The sequence below is a fragment of the Sander vitreus genome, chromosome 10, assembly GCF_031162955.1.
Source record: "Sander vitreus isolate 19-12246 chromosome 10, sanVit1, whole genome shotgun sequence".
In the NCBI taxonomy this organism is placed as follows: Eukaryota; Metazoa; Chordata; class Actinopteri; order Perciformes; family Percidae; genus Sander; species Sander vitreus.
The window spans coordinates 34,758,437-34,781,819 of NC_135864.1; the positions used below are offsets into that span (position 1 = coordinate 34,758,437).

The window sequence follows — 23,383 nt, forward strand, 5'->3', positions numbered from 1 at the left end:
TCTTATAAATACTCATAACTCTAACTCACTCTGAGCATGTAATAACTATTATAGATGTTAAGCAGTACAGTCACAGCACATACAAGGTCTCATATCGACCACTATGATTAGCTATAGAAAAACTCCTCCTTCCAGCATTTCATGCCGTGAGTCCCTGACCTACTCAGCAAAAACAGTATAATACAATCTATAATACACACAATGTAATACTCAAATAATTGATCATAATCAATCGCAGCGGAACATAAAGAGCACAGCTGTTTCCTATCAGTGGTTGGTTTCCTCTTGTCTTTTCCCTGGAGAACATTAACTGACTGAATTAAAATGCAAGGAGGAAGGTTGACCAAGCTCTCTCTCTCTCTCTCTCTCTCTCTCTCTCTCTGTCTCTGTCTCTCTCTCTCTCTCTCTCTCTCTCTCTCTCTCTCTCTCTCTCTCTCTCTCTTTCTCTCTCTCTCTCTCTCTCTCTCCCTCCCCCCCTCCCTCCCTCTTATACCCACACCCTGGATGCAGGCAGGCGTGCTCACACCGGCATATTCACTCAGCTTCCACATCGCTCTCCCTTCTCCATCTCTGTGTCTCCATCCCTCCCTACTCTCTCCGCTGGTGGATTTTAGCCCACTGCTGTGTGGAACACCGGTAAGAACAAATCAATCTCTCCTTCAGTGTGTTTCTCAATGTTTCTGTGTCCGTGTGTCTCTTTCTGGTTCTGTTTTACTGGAGTCAAACAAAGGATTGGGGTGGGGCTGGATGAGCAGAGGCTGACTCTATTATGGCAGCTGTGAAAGGATGTGAAAGAGGGATGTTGAGGATGGTGATGGTGGTGGTGATAAAGGAACAATAGAGCAAATGTTTGAATAATCAGGTTTACTGATGAATTGGAAAAAAGGTGAGATTATGACTGCTGCTGTCATTATCAAGACTTGGCAGGGCTGGCTATAACCACCATTACTAGCTAGAGGGTAATCAAGCAATGATTCAGTGTGCCTCATTTCAAGACATTTCTTGATTCTGGCCATGTGCCCAGCATATCTATTTCTATTTCAGAGCAATTCTATTAGGCCTCATTCAAATCCATACTGGTGAGAATGATTTTACAGTAGCTTGGTTTGCAAATGACTGAGGCTAGTGGGCTTGTCACATATACACAGCAGTCTCTGATAGAGCAGTGGTTGAAACAGGCGGGCCTGGGCCAGACTGTGAAAGACAGATTAGTCAAACGTGTGGCTAGGTCAGGTATTTGACTGCAGTGGGGCATTGCCTAGATCCACGAGGTTGCAGGGGTGGATGCAGAGGCAGAGAAAGAGAGAGAGAGAGAGAGAGAGAGAGAGAGAGAGAGAGAGAGAGAGAGAGAGAAACAGAGAGAGAGAGAGAGAGAGAGAGAAACAGAGAGAGAGAGAGAGAGAGAGAGAGAGAGAGAAACAGAGAGGATGCAGAGGAAGAGAACAAAGACCTCAGCCTCAGAGAGGGAAAAGCAAAGACAAAGGAGGGAACAGACAGCTAGGTAAAAATAGGCACATGTTAGTTACATAGGCATTTTGGAGAGGGGAATATCAAGAGAGAGCATGTGTGAGGTAGCCACCACTCACAGGCATCCATGTCTGAGCTGCACATGCCGTAACCACTCCCTTTATGTGCAGTCAGTTACAAAGATTATCTTAAATATCAGACAAAGCCATCAAGATTTCCGACAGCTCTCGTGATGACTTGTCCAAAACATTGCTCTTACACTATACAATATATCTAATACAATCACACATGTCTATTATGTTATGCTGTATAAGTATGACGGCCGACAGGAAAGGTCAAACCTATTGGTTTTTTTTCATCTTTCACAGCCAAAATGTCTGACAAGCCTGACATGACTGAGATTGCCCGTTTCGACAAGGCAAAGCTGAAGAAGACAGAAACAAAAGAAAAAAACCCTCTGCCCACCAAAGAGAGTAAGTGCCCCTTGTGTCTTATGTGTGTGTTTCTGGGCGGTGTTGAAGCCTTGATCCTCTGCATCAATTTTCCTGTCAGTGGCTACTCATCACTTCCACTGCTGTCAAAAGACTACACGCTCAGCAAGCAGAGCAGCAGCAAAAACAGTTTGCTGCAACATCAGCACATCATTGATATACAGCAAATCAAAAAGCTGCATTCCTCTCACATATCTGCTGAACACACGCCTGCCAACCTAAACTATGTTTTTCTTTTCCTCCCCAGCCATCGAGCAAGAGAGGAAAGGCGATGCCACACCTTGACTTCTGAGCACAGGAAGAAAAGAAGCTGAGATGCCACAGCAAAAAGCACTTTCTTTTGATTATCACAGTATTTCAATCCCTTACTTTGTCTTCAGAAAAGTGACTGGGATGCCGTAAGGTCATATGGCATCTTCACATGGGGGCTCTCTTACCACTAGGGTGGAAAAACTTTAGCCTTGGTGCCTGTCTTGCACTATTAGCCTATAGCTAACATGTCTCCAATATTGCCAAACTGGGGAGTGGTGTAGTGATGTAGCACAGAGAGACAGGCAGGCATCCAGGCTAAGAGGAGGTGTGTGTGTGTGTGTGTGTTTGGGGGGAGGAGTCTATGGACATGGGAGCAATCGCAGTCTAATCATGTGGGATTTTTTCTTAATAAACTTTTTACTTTTCTTTATGAAATAAATATGAAGACATGGAACAAGTCAGCCCTGTGCATATTGCTGTCTCCTTTATGTCTATGTGCAAACTTCAGGCTCTAATACACATACTCATGAGGCATGGACTCATCATGCACAGCCATGGAATATATGCAATCAATTATTTGTCTAGACTGCTTGCACTTGGCTTGTACAGTATATAAAGTAATGCAGTAAACAACTATGTCATTCACACCTCAAATAAAAAATAAAATGTATTATTATTAGCATTATTATTAAATATGAGTGCATACTCAGAGCCATAGTCTTGATGTTAAACCTACATCACTAGATATTTATGATGTGGACAAACAGGGGCCATATTCCAGCATACTTTACTGAAAGAAAAGAAAAAAAGACTAAGGGTTGGAAACACATATTTTGATACCTTAATAATAATAGTAATGTACTCCAAGTGACTGATATTCAACACAAGATCACAGTCAAATTCACAGAAAACCAAACCAACACATTAACAACAAAACTCAACTCCTTATGAGAACGTGTTTCATCCTCTCTTTTTAAATGGCTCAACAAGGCAACAAGGCAGCTAGCCTGCTAACATTTAGAGCAAGCTTAGCTTGTGGGGTTTTACTTGGCATTAGAACTTAAACTATTACTTGATTAGTAGACAGAAACTACCTGTAAACTGTCAACAATTCTGATTATTGGTTAATTGCTGTCATTTTTAAGCACAAAAAAAGCCAAACGTTTCCATTATTCCAGCTTCTCCAATGTAACTATTATATATACTATTATCTTAGTCTTTCAGTAAATTGAAAACCTTTAAGTTATAAAATGCAAGCTATTTGAAGACCTCACCCTGGGCTCTGGGAAAATGTGATGGTTATTTTTTCACTATAATACACTACATGTTATCAACCAAATGATTCATTGATAAAATAATATTTTAGAAACTAATTGGCAGATTAAATGCAAATGAAAGTGATGTGAATATCAACAGCAACATCACAGTCGTGCAGACACACCAGTGCCACCAAACCCAGGGCTGTGGGTTGCTGTCGTTAGCATTGACATATACAAAAGCTCGTTAGCAGGAGCTAGCTTGCTAGGTGGCAGTAGCTGAGCATGCCTGAGGCTGTGGAGGAATGTGGTTGGCTGAAAGGCATTTAAAATAAATATAAAAAAACAATGAAGAATAAAATTCACGGAAGAATGAAATGAAACTTTTCAAAACAATGATTTGAGTTTTAAAAATTCATTGATTTATTTCAATAGCCTATTTATTGGATTTTTACTGGTTTTTTTTTCCTGCATTATTGATTAGATATCTTCTTGAAGTAGCCTATTAATCATTTATCTCCACAGCAGCAAGGGTCAGATCTATCCAAAAGCTGCGGCTGACTGATGTCGCTGTCTGGCGTCAGCAGTCCTGCCACCCTTCCTCGGCCTGTCAGACCCGTCACCTCCGGAGCCTTTAAGGCTTCACTTCTCTCACCTTGCACTGCCGTAAATCACCCGTTAACGCTCCCTGGACGGCCTAATGTGTCTGAAATGTCTGTTAGAACAATTTAATTAGCGCGCATTTTGACTACATGTTATTTTAAGCATCGTGCAACTCAAGGGTCCTGACCCTGCCGTTTCCTAGAATACACATCATACAAACCATGCATGAAAAATGAAGTCCATAATGATGTCTGGACCACAATTATTAGTATTAACTTTTTTCTTTTAGTCTATATTATTACGTATGATAATACACCTTTATCCGATAATATATTTGACAGGTCACCTTATTTGTTACAATAAAGAAATTAAACGAATTAACAACCATTTGTCCTTTGACAGTTTCGGTGTTTATGAGACATGTAGCACCCACGCTGCAACACGCCCAGATGGATGGACTATTGTGTGTATGTTATTAAACCATTTCAATCGTTAAATTAGCCGTCGGTTAAGGACAAATTCTGAAGCATCCCAGATAGATTTGTAATCGCTCTGTATTATTCTCCAATCAGGTGTTGAGGGGCTCTAGGTTTCAGTCATATTTTAGAATGAATATGAGCGATATCTAATTAGTAGGGATTATCCTCACCTACACCTCTCCACCTCGCCCAGCCCTCCGTCTATTGTCCGCCGCGCACAGTCAATTGTTTTAAGGGATTTTGAGTGGTTTAAATGGGATTTGACAAGTGTAAGCGATTTGATTTAAGAATAAAAAATGTAATGTCAATCACGAACTAACTTCTCTCACATCAAGTATGAAATGACAGAAACTGGCTGTTGATGATCGCAGTGATTATGGAGGCTAAATCAAGGAAGATAATCAGCAGAATGAAATGGGATGGGACTAAATGCTGGATAATCCCAGATTTCTACAATTAATGATCAATATGAATTCAATATTTTCAGTTTTCAATCTACAAATCAAAACCACAAATGATTGACCGTATAGTCTACCTTAAAAGATTAACGCTCGTATTTGTTTATACCCTTGTAAATTCCAGACTGTTTTCACACCAAGTTGTTTCCCAGGGAAACATCTATTATCCTATTATCACAACGATGCCAATGTCGCCGATGTGTGAGGCAGTATTTACATGACTATACCATCAGCTCCTGAAAGACTTTATGGCTTTCTTTCCCCCTGGGACACTGGTGCCATTTCCCAAACGTTTCCAACTATACATGAAGCCTCACGGCAGCATTTGGTTCTGTGTTCCCGTAAAGTATGAATAGAATTTAATAAGGAACAATAGGCTATATATAATGCATTTTGGTAAAACCAAGTTGTGCTGTGTTATATTTGTGGCCTCAGTGCAGCAGTCAACCCCTCTCCAAATCCCCTAACAATAAATCCCTATAATATTCCTATATCACTATAGAGGCGTATATGATTCAAGTCTATAGGCGATTTTCAATTTGACTTAGGGCCTTTATCATAATACACCTGAAATTAAATGAGTATATGATTAATAAAGGTAATGCTCATATGGGATAATATATTCTGGATATGCTTGAATTCGTGGGAAGAGTGTATAAGGATCAGAGCCTGGGAACGACAGGTGAATGAATGAGAGGCTGTTTAACTGTCTGCGGCACTTCTTTGAAGTGCACTCATGCACCGACGGCTCCTATTTGTCTATTGGATGCGGCAATCAATGTCGTCGTCGACGCTTTTTCACAGTGAAACGTTAGCTGCAGGACAAATCTGTCAATCAAAGGGACAAGACCATATAAATATCATCCGCGTGGAGTCTGGCTACAACTCCAGTTGCCTTCCTCTCTCTTGGCACTCACATCTGGAACACAAACAAACAGGCCTCGGTTGGAATACAGCTGTTATGGGACTTTTGCATCTCCTCCAAGCCATGGTTCTCTCCATGTGCTGTCATGCTCACTTTGCATTAGCTTGGTATGTTGCTTGCTTTTGGATGAATTCATTAAAAAAAAAAAATACTAGTGTTATGTGCGTTTGCTGGTATAGTGACCTGGGATTAACGTGGCTGTCTTGTTTTCTTATTATAGGACGGTGAATAATTTCCTCATGACTGGACCTAAGGTAAACACATTTCCATGTATCTGCACGTATTGTGCGTAAAAGCTATTCTATAAATTCAAATATTTTAGGTGAATTTGTAATGAATTAATACATATTCGTATTGGTTAAATGCAATAATGACTAACGTTACCCCTTTTCTTCCAAGGCTTTTCTGACCTATGCCGGTAGTGTGCAAGTTGGCGCACAGAGTGGAATATATGAGTGTAAACAGCAGTTTGCGTGGGAGAGGTGGAACTGCCCAGAAAACACGCTCCAATTATCCACACACAACGGCCTTCGAAGTGGTAAGACGTGTATCCATATATCTGTATCATTTGCATGACTTGCAGCAGTGGGGTGGAGTGGTGGTGAGTTCAATTCCAGCAACTGTCAACTTTGCTGAAGCACAAAGTTAATCCTTCAACGCAGAGAGGGGGCTGCTGTTTGTGCGCTCTTATTTAACCCTATTAATTCCTAGTACGGTCAGGATTACGCACGGATTACACACATTCTACGCACAGTATTTGTGCGTAGAATTGTATTAATTTAAATGATGGTCCCACATTCGATTGCAAACTAAACCATTGTGATATGTGTCACTTATTGTAGCCACAAGAGAGACGGCTTTTGTCCATGCCATCAGCGCGGCCGGAGTGATGTACACGCTCACCAAGAACTGTAGTATGGGAGACTTTGACAACTGCGGCTGTGATGACTCCAGAATTGGACAGACAGGTACTTACTTTTCTATGCTATACGTGGTCTGTTTACAACTAAATTGATTTACTTGAGACTTTCTATTCCTAAAACTGAATAACAATGTGCGTTTTTGAATCCCTAGGTGGTAGAGGGTGGATTTGGGGAGGCTGCAGTGATAATGTGGCGTTTGGAGAGAAGATCTCCAAACAGTTTGTGGACGCGCTGGAAGGTGGGCATGACTCGCGCGCATCAGTCAACCTACATAACAACGAGGCAGGCAGACTGGTAAGCTATGATTTTACTATAGATTTTAGCATTTACGCATGAGTTCAAATCCAAGAAGGAGAATTTGGGCAGGTTTAATATACACATTTCAAACTAAACACTCTCACTCTCTTTGCAGGCCATCAAAGCTACCATGAGGAGAGTCTGTAAGTGTCACGGAGTGTCTGGGAGCTGCAGTATCCAGACCTGCTGGATGCAGCTGGCCGACTTCAGAGAGGTGGGCAACTACCTGAAAATGAAGCACGAGCATGCAAAGAAACTTGAGATGGACAAGAACCCGGTGAGGGCTGGGAACAGCGCGGACAACCGAGGAGTCATAGCGCAAGCTTTTCGAAGCATCGCTCGTACAGAGCTCATTTACCTGGAGGATTCCCCGGATTACTGCGTCAAGAACCACAGCCTGGGATTTCAGGGCACCGAGGGGCGGGAGTGTCTGAAGGATGACAAGAACATGTCCCAGTGGGAGAGAAAGAGCTGCCGCAGGCTGTGCTATGGATGCGGCCTCAGAGTGGTGGAGAAGCGCATTGAGGTTGTCAGCAGCTGCAACTGCAAATTCCACTGGTGCTGCACAGTGAAGTGTGACAAATGCACGAAAGTTGTTACTAAATATTACTGTACGCGTAAAGGAGGTGGCAGAAAACCACAGAATAAAACGAAGCGCAGACATCATGCGCGGCGGCACTGATTGCCATTTGTTGCATAGACAATCCCCACACTTCATTTATTTCAACATTATGGACATTAATAAGCAGTATTATGTTTACAAGAATGTTATTTTCATTTTCAACTATCACCTGAAGCCTTTTAATGCACTTGATCGTATTAATTTGATTCTGTATATTAATCAAACTCTCCACGCATGCTAACTCGTTTATGTTGGAGTTTAGGGGATGATTGGTTGGCTTTGTCTTCTGTGAAGTCTGAAAAATATTTTATATGTATTTTTAATTAAAAATGTAAATAAATATTTGTATACAATATGCATGACTCAAACTGATTTTTTTTAGTGGCAGAATTTTGTATATTGGTGCCCTGGTGTCATACAGCCACGGGAAGAAAATAAACGGTTACCTAAATGCCATCCTTTGAAGTGCGCATATAGGCGTTTCCTGAACACGTCAACCAATCAGCTTTCTCAGACCTCGGGGACAAAGAACAAGAATTCCATTTGTTCTTCATTCAAATAAAAGAGAAAGTTGCAGCACACAGGGACAAAATAACTACATCTCTAGTTTGAGGGATACAGGTGTATAGGTGAAAATGGTGCATTCATTATTCTGGCTCCTGCCTCTTTTATACAAAATGTGTCCGGGACATGCTTGGTAAGAGACTATCTACACCGTTTGCATCTTTTCTATATGTGTAGACTTAAGACAAATTGATCTCATTCTTTAGCCTCTATCTTCTTTTCAGGGTGGCAAGTAACTTTCTTATGACGGGACCCAAGGTAACTAGAATAGATTCATCTGACAAGTTCTGGATACCATTTCTTAATGTGAATCAGGCCACAAAATGACATTGCTTCTCCCGCAGGCCTATCTCACCTATGCAAGAAGCGTGCAGAGGGGCGCGCAGGCTGGGATTGAGGAGTGCAAACACCAGTTTGCCTGGGATAGATGGAACTGTCCCGACAGTGCAACTCAACTCAAAGGACTAAAACGCGGTAGGTTGAGATGGTCAATTCCCTTTTCTTTATTATGTTACGTATGCGGGTCCTAAAATGCTGAAGACAAAACGGCGTGCGTAAAATATGTAAAGAATATGCACACGCAATAATACAGGACATCATAGAGAAATGGAAATACATGGGTATGGGTCCACAAACAAACATGAATATGGGCATATTAGTTACATGTTTATGTTGCATTCATTTTCATGTTATAGATGCCCATTTTATAGTTTGTAATTATAAAAAAGGTTAAAGTATTTCCTAGAGTTTTTTTATATATATTGGTTGATCACTCACTTATATAAATGTGATCGCCACTTTTCTCATTACCAGCCACCAGAGAGACTTCTTTCATCCACGCTATGAGTGCAGCGGGGGTCATGTACACTCTGACCAGGAACTGTAGTCTGGGAGACCTCGACAACTGCGGCTGTGATGTCTCCAAAAACGGGAAAATTGGTAAGGTTCTAAGGAAAAACACATGTTACCGAATGTTTTAAATGGTTTGCGTTGGCATGTTGTGCCTAAAAAAACGTATATTCGATCTATTCAAGTTCTGATATGTCCTTTCTTTAGATGGTTACATTTGGTGACCTGATTTAAGTGATATTTTGTGTCCAGGCGGCCGTGGCTGGCTGTGGGGTGGCTGTAGTGATAACGTGGATTTTGGAGAGAGGATTTCCAAACAGTACGTGGATGCGCAAGAGACCGGTCAGGACTCCAGGGCTGCTGTCAACCTGCACAACAACGAGGCAGGGCGGCTGGTAAGTTCTATTCACAGAACAAGCATTTATTTGATATTACACAGTTTTAAAGTTGTAGGCAGGTAATAACTTCCCCTGGTTTCCAACAGGCCGTAAAGGCAACAATGAAGCGCATCTGTAGATGCCATGGCATGTCTGAGAGCTGCAGTGTCCAAACCTGCTGGACACAGCTGTCAGATTTCAGAGAAATCGGCAACTACTTGAAGATCAAGCACGGTCAAGCTCAAAAACTGGACATCGACAAAAAGCACATGCGGGCTGGCAACAGCGCGGACAACCGAGGTGCCATCGTGGACGCGTTTGGCAGCGTCGCCAAGACAGAGCTCATCTACCTGGAGGATTCCCCGGACTACTGCACGAAGAACAGCAGCTCGGGGCTGCACGGCACCGAGGGCCGGGAGTGCGTGCAGCACGGAGAGGGTTTAACTCAGTGGGAGAGGCGTAGCTGCCGCAGGTTGTGTCATGAATGCGGCCTGAGGGTGGAAGAGAGGCGCACGGAGGTGGTGAGCAGCTGCAACTGCAAATTCCACTGGTGCTGCACGGTGAACTGTGCGGACTGCTCTCAGGTTGTAGTCAAACACGTGTGCGCCAGGAGGGAAGGTTCTGACGGGCACGGCGTTAGACGGAAATACCGTGAACCCAAGTGAGAAAAAAATAGTATATGGATCTGTTACCATAGCTTACATCACTGTAAAGTCTGTTGAATAATGGTCCATATCAAGATGTTAAATGTATGTTTGCACTTTTCATGTCTCCTTTAAATACTTGAGTGTCTATTTATGAATACTGTGTTTTGTGTAATTAAAATAAAATAGAAATAAAGACTTCTGAATGGCACGTTTGATTATTTTACGTAGGCCCTAATAAACCACCGGATCATTGGATTTCATGAGGGGGCACACAAGTTTAGTATAAGTATGGATCGAATACACGTAACAGAGGATTACATGGATAACATGGTGCAGTTCGCACCTATCCAAGGTGTTGATCCAGCGTTGATCCACTATCACTTTGATGTCAACGTGTATTGATTTCATTCAAGGAGCAGTGAGGCTTTGAAAGACAAATTAGGGAAGCATTTCCACCGCTAGAAGTTTATTTGGCCTGATAATCTGGGACACCACTGCCTACACCAGCCTTTGTCACATCCCACAGGCAATGCAAATGTATCACAATACATCAAAGCTTGTGAGGGGAAACGCGTTTACAGACTAGAACACAAATTGTGACCAAACTTTACTGTTTCTCATCAAAGTGGGTCACATTGGGGTCCATATATTACATTGGAAATCCAGTGAGGCGACAGTAAAGGCCTATAAATAAGTGTGACTCAGATTCTACACTAAAAGCAAGTGAAATATCTAATCTTATAATGTGCAAGTAATTAGGTCTAAGAGAAGCCTTGTCTCCGCCCACTGGCCTATCTGTGTCTTAAGAGCCATTCATTTGCCTCCTTCTCTCCTCTACCCCCTGTATCTCCAAAAAATCTTCCTCTCAGCTGGAGGTGTCATAAATCTGCCACTGTCTCAGCTAAATGAGTGATGGCATGGATATTACCTTCATGAGGGGGTCCATGCCTGGGGGAGAGGGGGTGGGACAAAGCTGTTTCACTATCTTTACAGACCAGTTAAAGCTGTAAATAACAAGATAAGTGAGACATACAGCACAGATTATCATTACATTATATAGTTGATCAACTGGTGTTACTTTTAGAGGAACTCTGGAAACTTTATAGTCTATTTAGTCAACACTGCTGGTTGTTTAAAATTTGACATATAAGCTCTGGGCACTGATAAAAGAAAAACACCCAAACTGCATTAGAAACACTTAAACACTGTCAAACAACTGTCAGACACAACTCCACATAAATGAAAATCATATGGTTAATGTAAGAAAATGGGTTTCTGGGGCAGGAAATGTCTTACAAGAAATGACAGAAAAGATGAGAAACTACCACTACACACAGAGTAAAAAAAAATCCTGACTGTAGAAGGAACAAGTAACACTCTCACAGACCAAAACACTCCCTCCCATCCTTCCCATTTGTCTGTTTGCTTCTGGGGATGTCCTGTATTTCCCATGCTGTCCTGCTGTGTGTTAATGAAGGTTTCGCCCCACTGGAAGCCCTCACCGATCCGCCCCTTATCTCCGCTTTCCACAGAGTGCATTATTGGCTCCATATTGGTCCCATATGATGGCTGTCGCTTGGTAGTGCTTTACAAGTTGCTGATAAAATGTATAGGGAGAGGGTCAGTTATTTATCTTGCAACAGTTTTGAAAAATGAGCAATTTTCAAACATGTTGGACTTAATAAAAACAACTACATCTTTACATTGATATAATACCTTGCTAAAGGTGTTGCATCTCTTGCTTTATAATTTTACTGTATTTCTTGCCTCTTATACAATGGCAGTATCATGCCTTTCATGGGGTGGGAGGGTATGATTCCCAATCAGGATAGAAGAGGAAAACAGGGGAAGAGGGGGTGATCTCCCACAGGGACCCCCCAGGAGGACTCATGTATTCACCCAGACATGTCTGGGGGTCTTGGGAGATGTGAGCGTGATTGATCATTCCTTCTCTCTGCTGCCCTCCTCTCTCACCTGGGTGTGAGATACCAAGAGGCCTGTCGCAGGCCACAGGCTGCATGCTGGCATACAAGATCTGACACAGCCTTCAACAATGCCATGTTATGAATTAGAATAAAAAGCATGTATGAGGTCGCAACATGACTCACAAGAAACATCTCTAAGCAGCAACATCCATCTATGCATATAAATAAAACTATTTTCAAGAGTGTGTCAACATTTAATCCAAATACACACAAGTTTATTTAGATCAAATCATATTTAAAATAGTTTAAGAAATCTGCATCTCACATTAAATTAGACACATACGTTTGCACAAATTAAAATGATAACCACGGTATGCAGCTACAAGCCTGTGGTAGTGTACGTAAGTGTGTGAAAGGAAATCAGCAGACTCTATGTTTAGACATAGATATACTCTGCAGTGTGCATGTACTTAAATTAGTGCAGTGCTTTAAAACCACAGAAACTTTCTACTTAAATCTTTTACACGAAAGACATGATGAGGCACCACGAAAACGCTTATTTAAAGGTTAGAGAGATGATTCTAAACTTTCATTATAAAGGTAGGTTGAATATGTTGAGGACTTTAACAGCAACAGTTTTGTGAGACCACCGCAAAACAAAAAGCTCCTGCTGTCATTAAACCCTTCATTCACGGTGGATGTGATACCCACGAGAGACAAGCATGAGTTTAAACAATGCACCCTTTAAAGTGGAAGTGATGGGATGGAGTCCCCAAAATCTAGCTGACTACATGAGGAGGGTGAGTATCAAAAGAGCAGCATCAAGTTGAAATAAAATGTTTATATAGTTGTGTTCAAAATAATAGCAGTCTAACATCACTAAACTCATAAATAAAGTTTTTGGTAGAAGTGATATTTCTACATGCTAAATAATTTCCTAGTAGTGTTGTAGAGTCCTAGAAAACCAACAGACATGACATGATGCTGCTCATTCTGGGTAATTGAGTCTGTAATTGAGAGGGGCATGTTCAAAATAATAGCAGTGTTGTGTTCAGTTAGTGAGGTGATTAATTCTGAAGAAACAGGTGTCAGTTATGGCCCATATTTAAGGAAGGAAGGAAGTAAATGTTGTGCATGCTGGTTAAAGTGCATTTCACACTGAAATACTCAGCAAAATGGGTCGGTCCAGACATTGCTCTGAGGAACAGCGGACTTTGATTAAAAAGTTGATTGGAGAGGGGAAAACATATAAAGAAGTATAGAAAATGATAGGCTGCTCAGCCCAAATGGTTTCAAATGCCTTGAAATGGCATCCAAAGCCTGAACGACGTGGGGAAAAACACGGTCAACTACCATTCGAATGGATCGAAGAATTGCCAAAATGGCAAAGGCTCAACCAATGATCAGCTCCAGGAAAACCAAAGAAGACTTACAGTTACCTGAGAGTACTGTTAGGATCAGAAGAAGGGTATGTGAAGCTAAGCTATCAGCTAGAAGCCCCCACAAAGTCCCACTGCTGAAAAAAAGACATGCGCTGATAGGTTGAAATTTGCCAAAGGACACATGGATCAGCACTGTTAGAATATATTTTCTGTTAAGTTTTTGAAAATGAATGCAGTATATTTCATAATACTAAACCTAAAAAGTGGAACTCTAAGACAGGTCAATTTCAGACAATTATATAACTCCTAATACTATGCAGTAAAAGTTAATTTGACTAAAAGCTCTAAAAGTGTGTGACATCTTCTCAGCTTAGATTATCTGACTGCGACAAATTTGTGACAAAGGGCAGCATAACTGGAGCACAGTTCATGGTAAGTATGTGTATATCTCTGGAGTCCTTTACACTTATTTACTATTCTGAAACTACTCTGAGCAATTGATTTTCTATTTTTCATTTATATTATATATATATATATATATATATGTATATATATATATATATATATATTTATATATTCATTTATACTCCAGCAAATGACTGCGCATGAACTTCAAGTGTTCCCCAGCCTTTATGTCCCGTGAGTCCAACTGAAGATATATTTATTTCATTGACACCAAACAGTTTTCCAACCATAAATATTGTTTATAAATCTTAGTCTTATCTTGACAGAATAATTACTAAGATCCAAAGTGAAATCAACAAGGGTGAACAGAAGAGGGCCTTCAGTCATACGTAAGAAAGCAGACTTTATTTTGCAGCTTCTACCGAATATGACACTGTAACTGAACAATGCATAATTTTCTCATTTATTTTTTTGCAGATCAAAGGCACAAAAGTACCCACAACAAGGTAAAGAACACTTTACATACATCAACTATACTACTGATGTGATAAAGCCATGAATCCTTTAGGCCTGATACTATTCTTTTCACGGTTTATTTCCCTACAGTATTTGTACAGAAGGAAGAAGTTTGGGACTCTGATGAGTTCGTAAGTAAAAAGCTTAAGTTATTTTTTATAAGTTTTAATGATACAAACTTCAGGGTCAAAGTCAAAGCAAATTAATAAAATTAAGTGACAAAAGTAATAGTTCACAAAACTGTATTTTGTACTTGTGTCCTGTCACATATCTGGGCTGTGGTCAGGACAATGAGAGTGATCATGACTATGAAGGTCCACACCAGGAGGGGGGGGAAGACAGCTACATCAGTGCTCTGAATGAGCCACAAACGGCTGAGCAACGAGACAGTGACGAGACCTATGAAGAGAACTACGAGAGGCCTTCCTCTGAGGACATAATGAAGCCATCTCCAGCTCCAAGAGGAGATACACGTCAGTGCTAGTTGTACACAAAGAAATGCAATCACATGTGAAAACATATCAGTGTAATCTGCTGCCTTTCATTTTATATGCTTTGAAAGCAGAATTGGTGATTATATTTGCTGCAGGCCTAACTTTAAAAAAATCTGTGTACGTATGTGAGTAGATCCGGTTAATGAGCCGATCCCTGCTGAAAGGACCTCAAAACCTCCATATCCCCGCCCACCAAGAATGACCCCTCAGAGACCTCTAAAAGCACCAGGTGACTGTACAATTAACACCTCCTCCCCCACCTGACTTACTGATGATGATCTAAACCTTATGTAAAACATGTTTTTCTATTTTCCAAACACCAGCCAGCCAACCCAATCTGCATATCGACAGGAGCAAGAAGCCTGGGCAATGTGGCCCATCCCAGACAGACCTTACGAAACCAAGTATGTTCCGCTTATTACACAGTGTTTGGAGTGGTTGTAACAGTTGAACAGCAAAATGTCCTGATCTTGTCACAATATTACACATTTCTGTTTCGCATTATCCATCATGTCCACAAGAGGGCAGCGCTGTCAAGACTCCTGGCTCATCCACAAGCAAGATCCTTAAACCAAGAGTTCCCAGACCTATAGATGTGGCCAACAGGTAGGCCATCCTGAAACAATTTGAAAGTCTAAACATGCCCTTCATTGTGGGTAATGCAATTATTGAAGTTGTCTTTTAATAATGTTTAATTTCATCTCTCCCTTCCAAGAGCAAGTAAACTCATTCCACTTCCTCCAGTATCAACACAGCCTGCTAATGTTAACAATTCAATACCAGGCCCAAGTGAGGTGAGAATCAAAAGTGGAATCACTATTGAGCCATGATTTTCCATTCATACTGTGCTTACTGGATAACGCGTACGATATTTGAGCTTTTCTGTGCAATTTCACACTTTTGAGTACTTTCGGAATGGAAACAGCAGATGGCGATGTTGTAACAAGAACGTTATGGTGGGACCCTTAGGTCTGTTCTGAACTCAGGAGATTTGCATTTTATTCACTAGGTTGGGTAATTGTGATTATCTGTTACATTTCTTTTATATAGTTTAAGAAAAGATAGACTTTATTGTCCCAAAGGAACATTTGTCTTGGACACATACAGTATCTGCTGTTAAGAAAAAAAAGAAAAAAAAAACACAGCGCACGCATTCAGTATATGTACAAATTGCCACCAACCAACAAATGATTTAGTCCTTACTATGACTCGAATGATGTTGTACCCAGGGTTTGGATCCCAGCTGGTATGTAAGAAAGGTGACCAGACATCAAGCTGAAGTTGCTCTCAGAGAGGTGAACAAGGTCAGGTGCTGCCTCACAGTCTCGCATATCTCATCCTCTTCTTTCTAGAGCACATAACACACATACAGGCAGCAGAAATTTCACAGGACTTTATTTGCAAAATCATTTTAAAATTGTGTCTTTAGGATGGGGCATTTGTGGTAAGGGACAGCTCACAAGGCATGGTTGAGCACCCCTACACCCTGATGCTGTTGAAACATGGCAAGGTTTACAACATTATGATCCGTAACCAAGGCAACTCCTACTCCCTCGGCACTGGCCTCAAAAACACCAAGGTAAACTGAAAATGATGATGCCATTAACTACAATGTTAAAATGACAGGAAAAAGCCACTCTGTTGACTTAAAGTAAACTGGAAAGTTCACATCTTGTTGCACGCCTCGGGGAGTGCTGCCGACTTGTGCTGTGCTGCGTCATAAGGTCCCTGTCATTTTGTTTGTGTGCTGCTGTGCTGTAGAGTTTCCCCGGGGTGAAGGAGATGATTACCCACCACACACACACCCCACTGCTGCTCATTGATGCCACAGACCAGAGCTCTGAAGCGCAAAGCCAGTGTTGTCTGCTACACCCTGCGGGACTCTGACCATTACCAATAACAAGCTTAATGTGGGTGTTAATGTGTATGCTAATGTGTACAGCTTGTTCAGAAGGTTTTTTAAACAACCAAACAAATGTCACAATCTTCGCAAAACACAAAAAGGTCATGGTTATGTAAATCCTCTTTTTGGTAACTCCACTTGTACTTTTAGTTAACAGAATGAGAGAAAAATGAATGATTTTTACATGACTGATGGATTTTATTTTATTAAACAATGTTTTCAAGACGCACAGGATTACCTCTGTTCTTCATGCCTCAAGTCAGCCTGGGGGCTGATGCTTCAGTGCCTCTTGGATTTTCCGAAAACGCCAACATGTCAGGGTGGCCAACACAAACGATCAGATCACATTGCCTCAGCTGGGTTCGTACTGCCGGCAGAAAACAAATACCTTGTTTCACAAGTGCCACAGGTCAACACAGCTCTAAGATGTCTAAAAGTCCCGTTTCAAAGTATATAAGGTTCCAAACCAAACCTGATCACTGAGAAATTGCTATTTATTTGGATACATCCAAGAGTCGAGTTTTTTCCCAATTATATTCTACACATTAATTCTAAGCATGTTTTGAATATGATCTGCATTCACTCTGAAAAACAGACTACATTCACATAAAAGAGTCAAGTGTGAATGCTAAATTAGATAGTGTAGTGTTGGTGAACAGAATTGTTCCACAATGAAATGCACAATGAAAACAATAGAGATACTCACAGCTGGAACAATTTAAAAACTATTTGGGGGTGAGACAGAACAGACACACTAAATGTGTATTTTATCTTCAGGAAAAGAATTTCTTTGTTTTTAACAGGTTTTCAAATGTGAAACTGGCAACAGCTCTCATAAATAACAGGTTGACATATGTTCGAGCATGTCTGTTATCATTTTTAATTAGTACAAAATGTTTAAGGAGTATAATTTAGTGTATACTACAAGTCAAAACAATGTATTACATATATATAATATATATATATATATATTTTTTTTTTTAAAGGGACACAGCCAAATCAATACACCTCTGATGTTTGTTTCCAGGCTTTGAGTTGTTAGTATTAGCACTTAGTTCTATTCTAGTAAGACAACACAGTAAGTAGACCCCTTTGACTGCCTCTTTGCCCACAACTGTCCACCCTGCCAAAAAAAAAGTGTCAACATCATTCCTCGTATCAAATGACATGATGGACAAGCATGTGAGTGATATCGTTCCGTTGCTCCTATCTACTTATCAGCAGAGTGCGATCTGACAGACATCATGTAGTAACTCTGCACCACTGACATCTACAAGCAAAGCTAAGTTGAGCAGCAGTTGGTGTACAAAATATTCCAATTTTGGCTATCATGTTTCAGATCTAGGACAACAGCTACATCACGTGCTTTGCATATTTGCAAATCAATCAACAAGGCCATCTTACTGGCATAATTGATGCTTACTGACATTTTGGAAGTGTAAAGGGAGCGGATGGGGACAAACAAACATACATGCCAGTTGATCCATGCAGTTAGATAAGGAGTCCAGCCCTTTTAGTATGTTTTCCGGATCAATGCAGGCAGTTGAAGTAGCTTGTTCTGTGCTCGTCTCTGTGTTTTCCATCTGAAAAAGAATTGCATAAGAAAAAACTGTAATGTTAAATATAATTATATACCATACACAAAATCTTATAAACTTGAAATTCAATTCTGAATGCTGGTGTAACATCCTGTGGTGGCATTTCCAGAAACACCATGGTGTGGTATGATGAGACAAAAGGGAAAGCTTAGAAAACATCAGGTCACATTCATAGGACATATTCTTATCAGGGGACGAGAATATTCGGCCAGTCTCTAATAACCAAACCTGTTCATGTATAATTATGTTTGTCCCTCTACAGATTCCGAGAATCTTGGCAGCTGTATGATAAGGGCATGTTTTGTTTCAGGACCGTCTCCTTTTGGAGGTCGGTGGGCCTGCCACACTTTTGCATACTTCCCAGAAAGAGAGATAGGCTGAACTAGGCTTTAGCATCGGTTTATTAGTATCTTTGTTTACCTTAAAGGTTCAGCTAAACGTAACGCCTCCAGCATGAGTTTAAATACACCTTCAGGAGGACAGGAACTTCAGAGGTGGGACGGCACTGCACAATAACACATCGTGGTTAAACTGTACTGCTGGCTTAATTGTCTCCTCATTTGAGTGTTCATTAAATGCTCCAGTGTAAGAAATCTAAATCTCCCGAATCTTCTTCTCGTATGTGAAATGAGTTGTGCTGCTCCTGAGTTTTTCCTTAACACATCCCATCTTAAACATAAAAGGATATTAATACAAGACAAAATTAGGTGCCAGACATGTAAGTATATAAAGACCACAAAATAACACACTCATTTAATTGTTTTTTTATTATTCAATAACAGGCTAAACAGGTCAGAAAACCTTATAACCTACAAAACAAATACCATGTGCAGGACAAGCTAACATCAACTAACAACAATCAAAGAGCTGCAGTCTTTACACCAGTGAATAAAACTGTTTTACAGCTAAAAGTATGGCTCAGAGCAAAAATTTCAGTCCAAAGACCTGCTTCTCCATAGCACAGTAAACATTAAAACACACAAGCTGTGAAATCACATCTGAGTAGGTGTTGTGGCAGTAGAGTCAGGACACATGTCCATCTCTGGCTACTGTTTTTGGTCTCCGCAAACAGCAAAGCATCTATGATAGGCTTCTTCCAGTTTCTCCATAGCGGCCCCCAGCTCAGGACTGGTCCGCAGTGCCACCAGGTCATAAGCCATCCAAGTCAGCTGCACTACAGGTGGACAGAAAAATGATAACGTTAGTTAACGTCTCCATACTACAGACACCTGTGTCCCCAATGACTGCGATATCTAGCTAACACCAGTGCAGTAAGACAAAGCTACATAAGTTAACGTTACCTGATATATTTTCAACGTCTTCTATAATTCTCTCCAAATCCTTGTTCAGCTCCAACACGTCGTCGTTGATGTTCAGCGGAAGCTCGGGGAGCGAAGATAAATCGGTCATCTGAATTACAAACCGGCAAATGGCTTTTATAAGCTGTCGGTTAAAGTAGACCGACACAGTAGTAACTGCTAGTCACACAGAGACTTCTCCGCAAAAAAAAACTGACTTCAGCTAACAGTGACAAGCCGTTTCTTACGTTAGCTGGTCATTGCAGCAAACTAAGGTAAACGTTAGTTAGCTAGCTAACGTTAACGTTAGCTTAACATACAACGTCACGTTAGCAAGGTGCAATTGAAATTAAGATTCTGGCTGAGTAACAATGGTAACGTCACCTAAAAATACTAACTGACATTTTAATAAGCCGTTTATGCGGTTAAGAGGTATCATCTAATTTAAAAATGTGCAAAACTTACGATAGAGAGCTGTTCTTGTTCTTCAGTGAATTGACGTTAGCTCGAAATAGAAAGTTCTCGCGCTAACTTAAGAAAAAAAAAGACGCAATTCATTTTAAAAACGTGATGATGTAACTTCCGACGTTTGCTAAGATACATTTGACACAACACCCCTTATTCCGTAAACTGGCAGGACTATGGGCTATATATGGCTACTGTCACTACAATGCTATTATTAGCCCATTGTTCCTACTACTACAATACATATGCACTTTTCCTACTTCTATGATATAGGCCTATATAGTGCTGGGTTTTAGAGGCCATTACATTTATTGTTTTGTTCATCATAATTATCAGTCTTTATTTAGGCTTATAAGTGTGGCCCAAGCTTTACAGAATATATTAATGTATTGTGATATGTAATATTAAATATTATCCATAGGCCTATTTAAAAATAAGTGAACACTAGTCACAACATGTTATTTTTTTCTGTAGGAGGTTGTTCATCTTCCTAGTGAATGAGCTGTCCATGACAGCAGGTTATAATATGTATGATTTAAATGTAGGCTAGCCTATAATCTAAATAGGCCAAACTAAATTTGAAATTGAAATTAAATTTGCATCATAATCATCAAAGCATTCAAGATGAGTGAACTTAACTCAATTAATGTTGGAGTAACAGCTTGAGTGGAAAATTATTCAATTGAGGCTGAACAAAACCCCTGGAGGAACTGAACTAGCTGACAGCAGGAAAAAAAGCAGAGAGAAAGCAGGAACAGACTACTCACCTGAGAAAACAACCAATCAAACAAGGCAGGGGGCGTTTCCAGGGAAACAGATAAAGCAGGTATGACAGGTGACATCTTGACACAAAGCAAGGGCAAGCAGGCAAGAAAGAGGTGGAGAAGAGTAGTCTACAACTTGAAAGTTTAGAGACCATCATTTGGTTCAGCTCACATTCAAATACCTGCAAAGGTTTAAACAAGAAAAGGACAAAACAAAACCGCTGCAACAAAAAAAAGACTTGCATAGAAAGGAAGGACAACTAAAGTCAAAGGGTTGAGAGGAGAATCTGAGAGGTGAGAAGAAATTTCACAATGTCTTCATTTGAGGCCCAGGGCCAGTCTCCTCCTCGGTGTGGCCCACAGTTCCCCAGCCTCGGCCAGGAGCCCCCTGAACTCAGCATGTACAGCGAATGTTACTACCCTCCTCCTTCACTGCCGAGTCCTCAGCGCACCGCTCCGACGTCCTACGACCTGAGCGACTACACCACCTCCTCCCCAAACCCTTACCTCTGGTTCAACGGCTCCGGCATCAACACATCGCCGTACCTGTCTACTTCCGGCCCACCTGGTAACCCCGGTCCTCCCTTTGTCCCTCAGCACTACGGCATGCAGAGGCCTTACCTGGGTCCTGCTGGAGCTGGGGGTCCAGGAGGGGAGTTGAGCTGGTTCTCTCTCCCTTCACAGGAAGACCTGATGAAGCTTGTCAGGCCACCTTACTCCTACTCCGCTCTCATCGCCATGGCTATCCACGGAGCACCAGACAGGAGACTGACATTGAGTCAGATTTACCAGTACGTGGCTGACAACTTTCCATTCTACAACAAGAGTAAAGCAGGCTGGCAGAATTCCATCAGACACAACCTGTCACTCAATGACTGCTTCAAGAAAGTACCAAGAGATGAAGATGATCCAGGTAATTTTTCTTGGTTTGTTATTGGCTCTGTTTTGAATATCTCTCTCTAGGAAGGGAAACCCTAATTTGCATATACAGTTTTATTGTATTTCTTTTTCAATGTGCTGTGGTGTTCTTTTGGTGTGTTGTGTTGCAAAGCTATTTTCCCTTTTTTCAAATTGAAATTGAACCTCATCAACTCTACATTCTTGTCACAGGCAAGGGCAACTACTGGACACTTGACCCGAACTGTGAGAAGATGTTTGACAATGGAAACTTCCGTCGCAAAAGGAAGAGAAAGTCTGATTTCCTGGCCGGTGGTGATGGCGGCTCAGGGGCTCTAGAGTCAGGTGACAGTGAGAGGGGCAGCCCCAAACACTCAACTGCCCTTAACATCTCTCCCACGGCGGACAGGATCCCCTCCCCTTCATCATCCGGTCCAACACCTTGTCTTAGCAGCTTCTTATCCGAGATGTCTGGAGTGTCTGCAGCTAATGAGGTGGGAGCTGACGGGTTAAGCAGGCCACTGCACCTTTCTTTAGATGGGCCTCATAGACCCACGCAACCTGGAAGCTTTGGTAGCTACTCCCCCAACTCAGGTGGCCCAGAGTGGGTGCCACAAGTGGCAGCTGCCCCGGTTCTCTCCTCTTCACCCACCCACTCTTCCCTAGGTTACTCTAGTCCCATTCTCAGCCAGTACAGTGGGTCCAGTGGGCATTTCTACCCTACACTGAGCTCGACAGGAATCATCTATCATCGTGAGGGCACAGAGGTTTAATAGGACATTAAGGGGGGAAAGTTTGGTTTTAAAAAGACTCAGAATTGTACCTGTCTGGTCCCTTATCTTTGGGTAAGGTTTGGTTGTGAAAGACAATACGCACACAAACACACACAGTTTGCGCTGACTTAGACCGTTAAGATCACTATAGCGTGTGAAAGCAGAGTAAAAAGGCTTTGATTCCCACAGTAACTACTGAGTCAGCAGCAATGGACTACGAGTGTCACTCGCTGAAACCGCAGCCAGCCTCGATATCAGATCCTCAGTCAGCTTTTTATTTGAACTAAAGTTAGTCTCTATCAGATCTGACTCATTATTAACAGATCCTGGATCTGATCTGCTGACATCAGGTCATTCCACACTGCTATCTGTGATTCTTTGATGGTATCACCCACACAACGCTCACACAGCACATTTAGAGGAGTAGTTAAATTACACCATTGTCGACATAGCGTGTGTAGGAATTAGCAAAAGGTAAAAGGTAGACTTTCTGTCATGTTTTTTTTTTGTAGAAATAAAGCTAAACAATCTCATGAACCTACAGTCTTGGATAGTAGTAGGCCTAATTGTACTTAATATAAAATGTAAATATGTCAATGTGTTGTGTAATGTTATACATTTATATTGTCAGTTTGTTGGTGCAACTGTTTGTACAAAATTGATTCATAATGTATGGTACATGCTATATATGCTGTGTTTTTGATATTAATAAAAAGTTTTAGAGTTCTACAATTGCATTTCTCTTTCATTTTT

At 41.2% G+C, this 23,383-nt stretch overlaps 6 protein-coding genes and 1 long non-coding RNA gene across 7 annotated transcripts; 5 read left to right on the forward strand and 2 right to left on the reverse strand.

Moving 5' to 3' along the window:
* The first annotated feature begins 536 nt into the window (after nt 1-536).
* Nucleotides 537-2,540, forward strand: tmsb2 (thymosin beta 2). The gene is made up of 3 exons (XM_078259954.1): nt 537-636; nt 1,836-1,940; nt 2,206-2,540. The coding sequence occupies exons 2-3, from the start codon at nt 1,841-1,843 to the stop codon at nt 2,241-2,243; spliced, it is 138 nt and encodes a 45-aa protein (XP_078116080.1). The 5' UTR covers nt 537-636; nt 1,836-1,840; the 3' UTR covers nt 2,244-2,540.
* Nucleotides 2,541-5,967: 3,427 nt separating this feature from the next.
* LOC144524004 (protein Wnt-8a-like) lies at nt 5,968-7,833 on the forward strand. The gene is made up of 6 exons (XM_078259955.1): nt 5,968-6,038; nt 6,152-6,185; nt 6,331-6,469; nt 6,774-6,899; nt 7,006-7,148; nt 7,267-7,833. Exons 1-6 carry the CDS (start codon nt 5,968-5,970, stop codon nt 7,831-7,833), a joined length of 1,080 nt encoding a protein of 359 aa, XP_078116081.1.
* A 515-nt stretch (nt 7,834-8,348) lies between these two features.
* Nucleotides 8,349-10,390, forward strand: LOC144524005 (protein Wnt-8a-like). The gene is made up of 6 exons (XM_078259956.1): nt 8,349-8,470; nt 8,562-8,595; nt 8,682-8,811; nt 9,151-9,276; nt 9,439-9,581; nt 9,671-10,390. Exons 1-6 carry the CDS (start codon nt 8,409-8,411, stop codon nt 10,226-10,228), a joined length of 1,053 nt encoding a protein of 350 aa, XP_078116082.1. The 5' UTR covers nt 8,349-8,408; the 3' UTR covers nt 10,229-10,390.
* Nucleotides 10,391-12,672: 2,282 nt separating this feature from the next.
* Nucleotides 12,673-17,064, forward strand: lcp2b (lymphocyte cytosolic protein 2b). The gene is made up of 13 exons (XM_078261269.1): nt 12,673-12,935; nt 13,887-13,949; nt 14,110-14,156; nt 14,249-14,311; nt 14,400-14,428; nt 14,529-14,569; nt 14,725-14,911; nt 15,066-15,161; nt 15,256-15,538; nt 15,648-15,726; nt 16,162-16,236; nt 16,362-16,511; nt 16,694-17,064. Exons 1-9 carry the CDS (start codon nt 12,858-12,860, stop codon nt 15,381-15,383), a joined length of 732 nt encoding a protein of 243 aa, XP_078117395.1. The 5' UTR covers nt 12,673-12,857; the 3' UTR covers nt 15,384-15,538; nt 15,648-15,726; nt 16,162-16,236; nt 16,362-16,511; nt 16,694-17,064.
* Nucleotides 16,089-18,628, reverse strand: LOC144524790 (uncharacterized). The gene is made up of 3 exons (XR_013502643.1): nt 18,307-18,628; nt 17,074-17,202; nt 16,089-16,280 (listed from the first exon to the last, which is right to left on the reverse strand). It is a non-coding gene; the product is annotated as an uncharacterized LOC144524790 (long non-coding RNA).
* A 792-nt stretch (nt 18,629-19,420) lies between these two features.
* Nucleotides 19,421-20,294, reverse strand: syce3 (synaptonemal complex central element protein 3). Its single transcript, XM_078259957.1, has 3 exons — nt 20,197-20,294; nt 19,735-19,843; nt 19,421-19,607 (listed from the first exon to the last, which is right to left on the reverse strand). The coding sequence occupies exons 2-3, from the start codon at nt 19,841-19,843 to the stop codon at nt 19,480-19,482; spliced, it is 237 nt and encodes a 78-aa protein (XP_078116083.1). The 5' UTR covers nt 20,197-20,294; the 3' UTR covers nt 19,421-19,479.
* A 736-nt stretch (nt 20,295-21,030) lies between these two features.
* On the forward strand, nt 21,031-23,362 carry foxi3b (forkhead box I3b). The gene is made up of 2 exons (XM_078261271.1): nt 21,031-21,873; nt 22,071-23,362. The coding sequence occupies exons 1-2, from the start codon at nt 21,273-21,275 to the stop codon at nt 22,628-22,630; spliced, it is 1,161 nt and encodes a 386-aa protein (XP_078117397.1). The 5' UTR covers nt 21,031-21,272; the 3' UTR covers nt 22,631-23,362.
* The last annotated feature ends 21 nt before the right edge of the window (nt 23,363-23,383 follow it).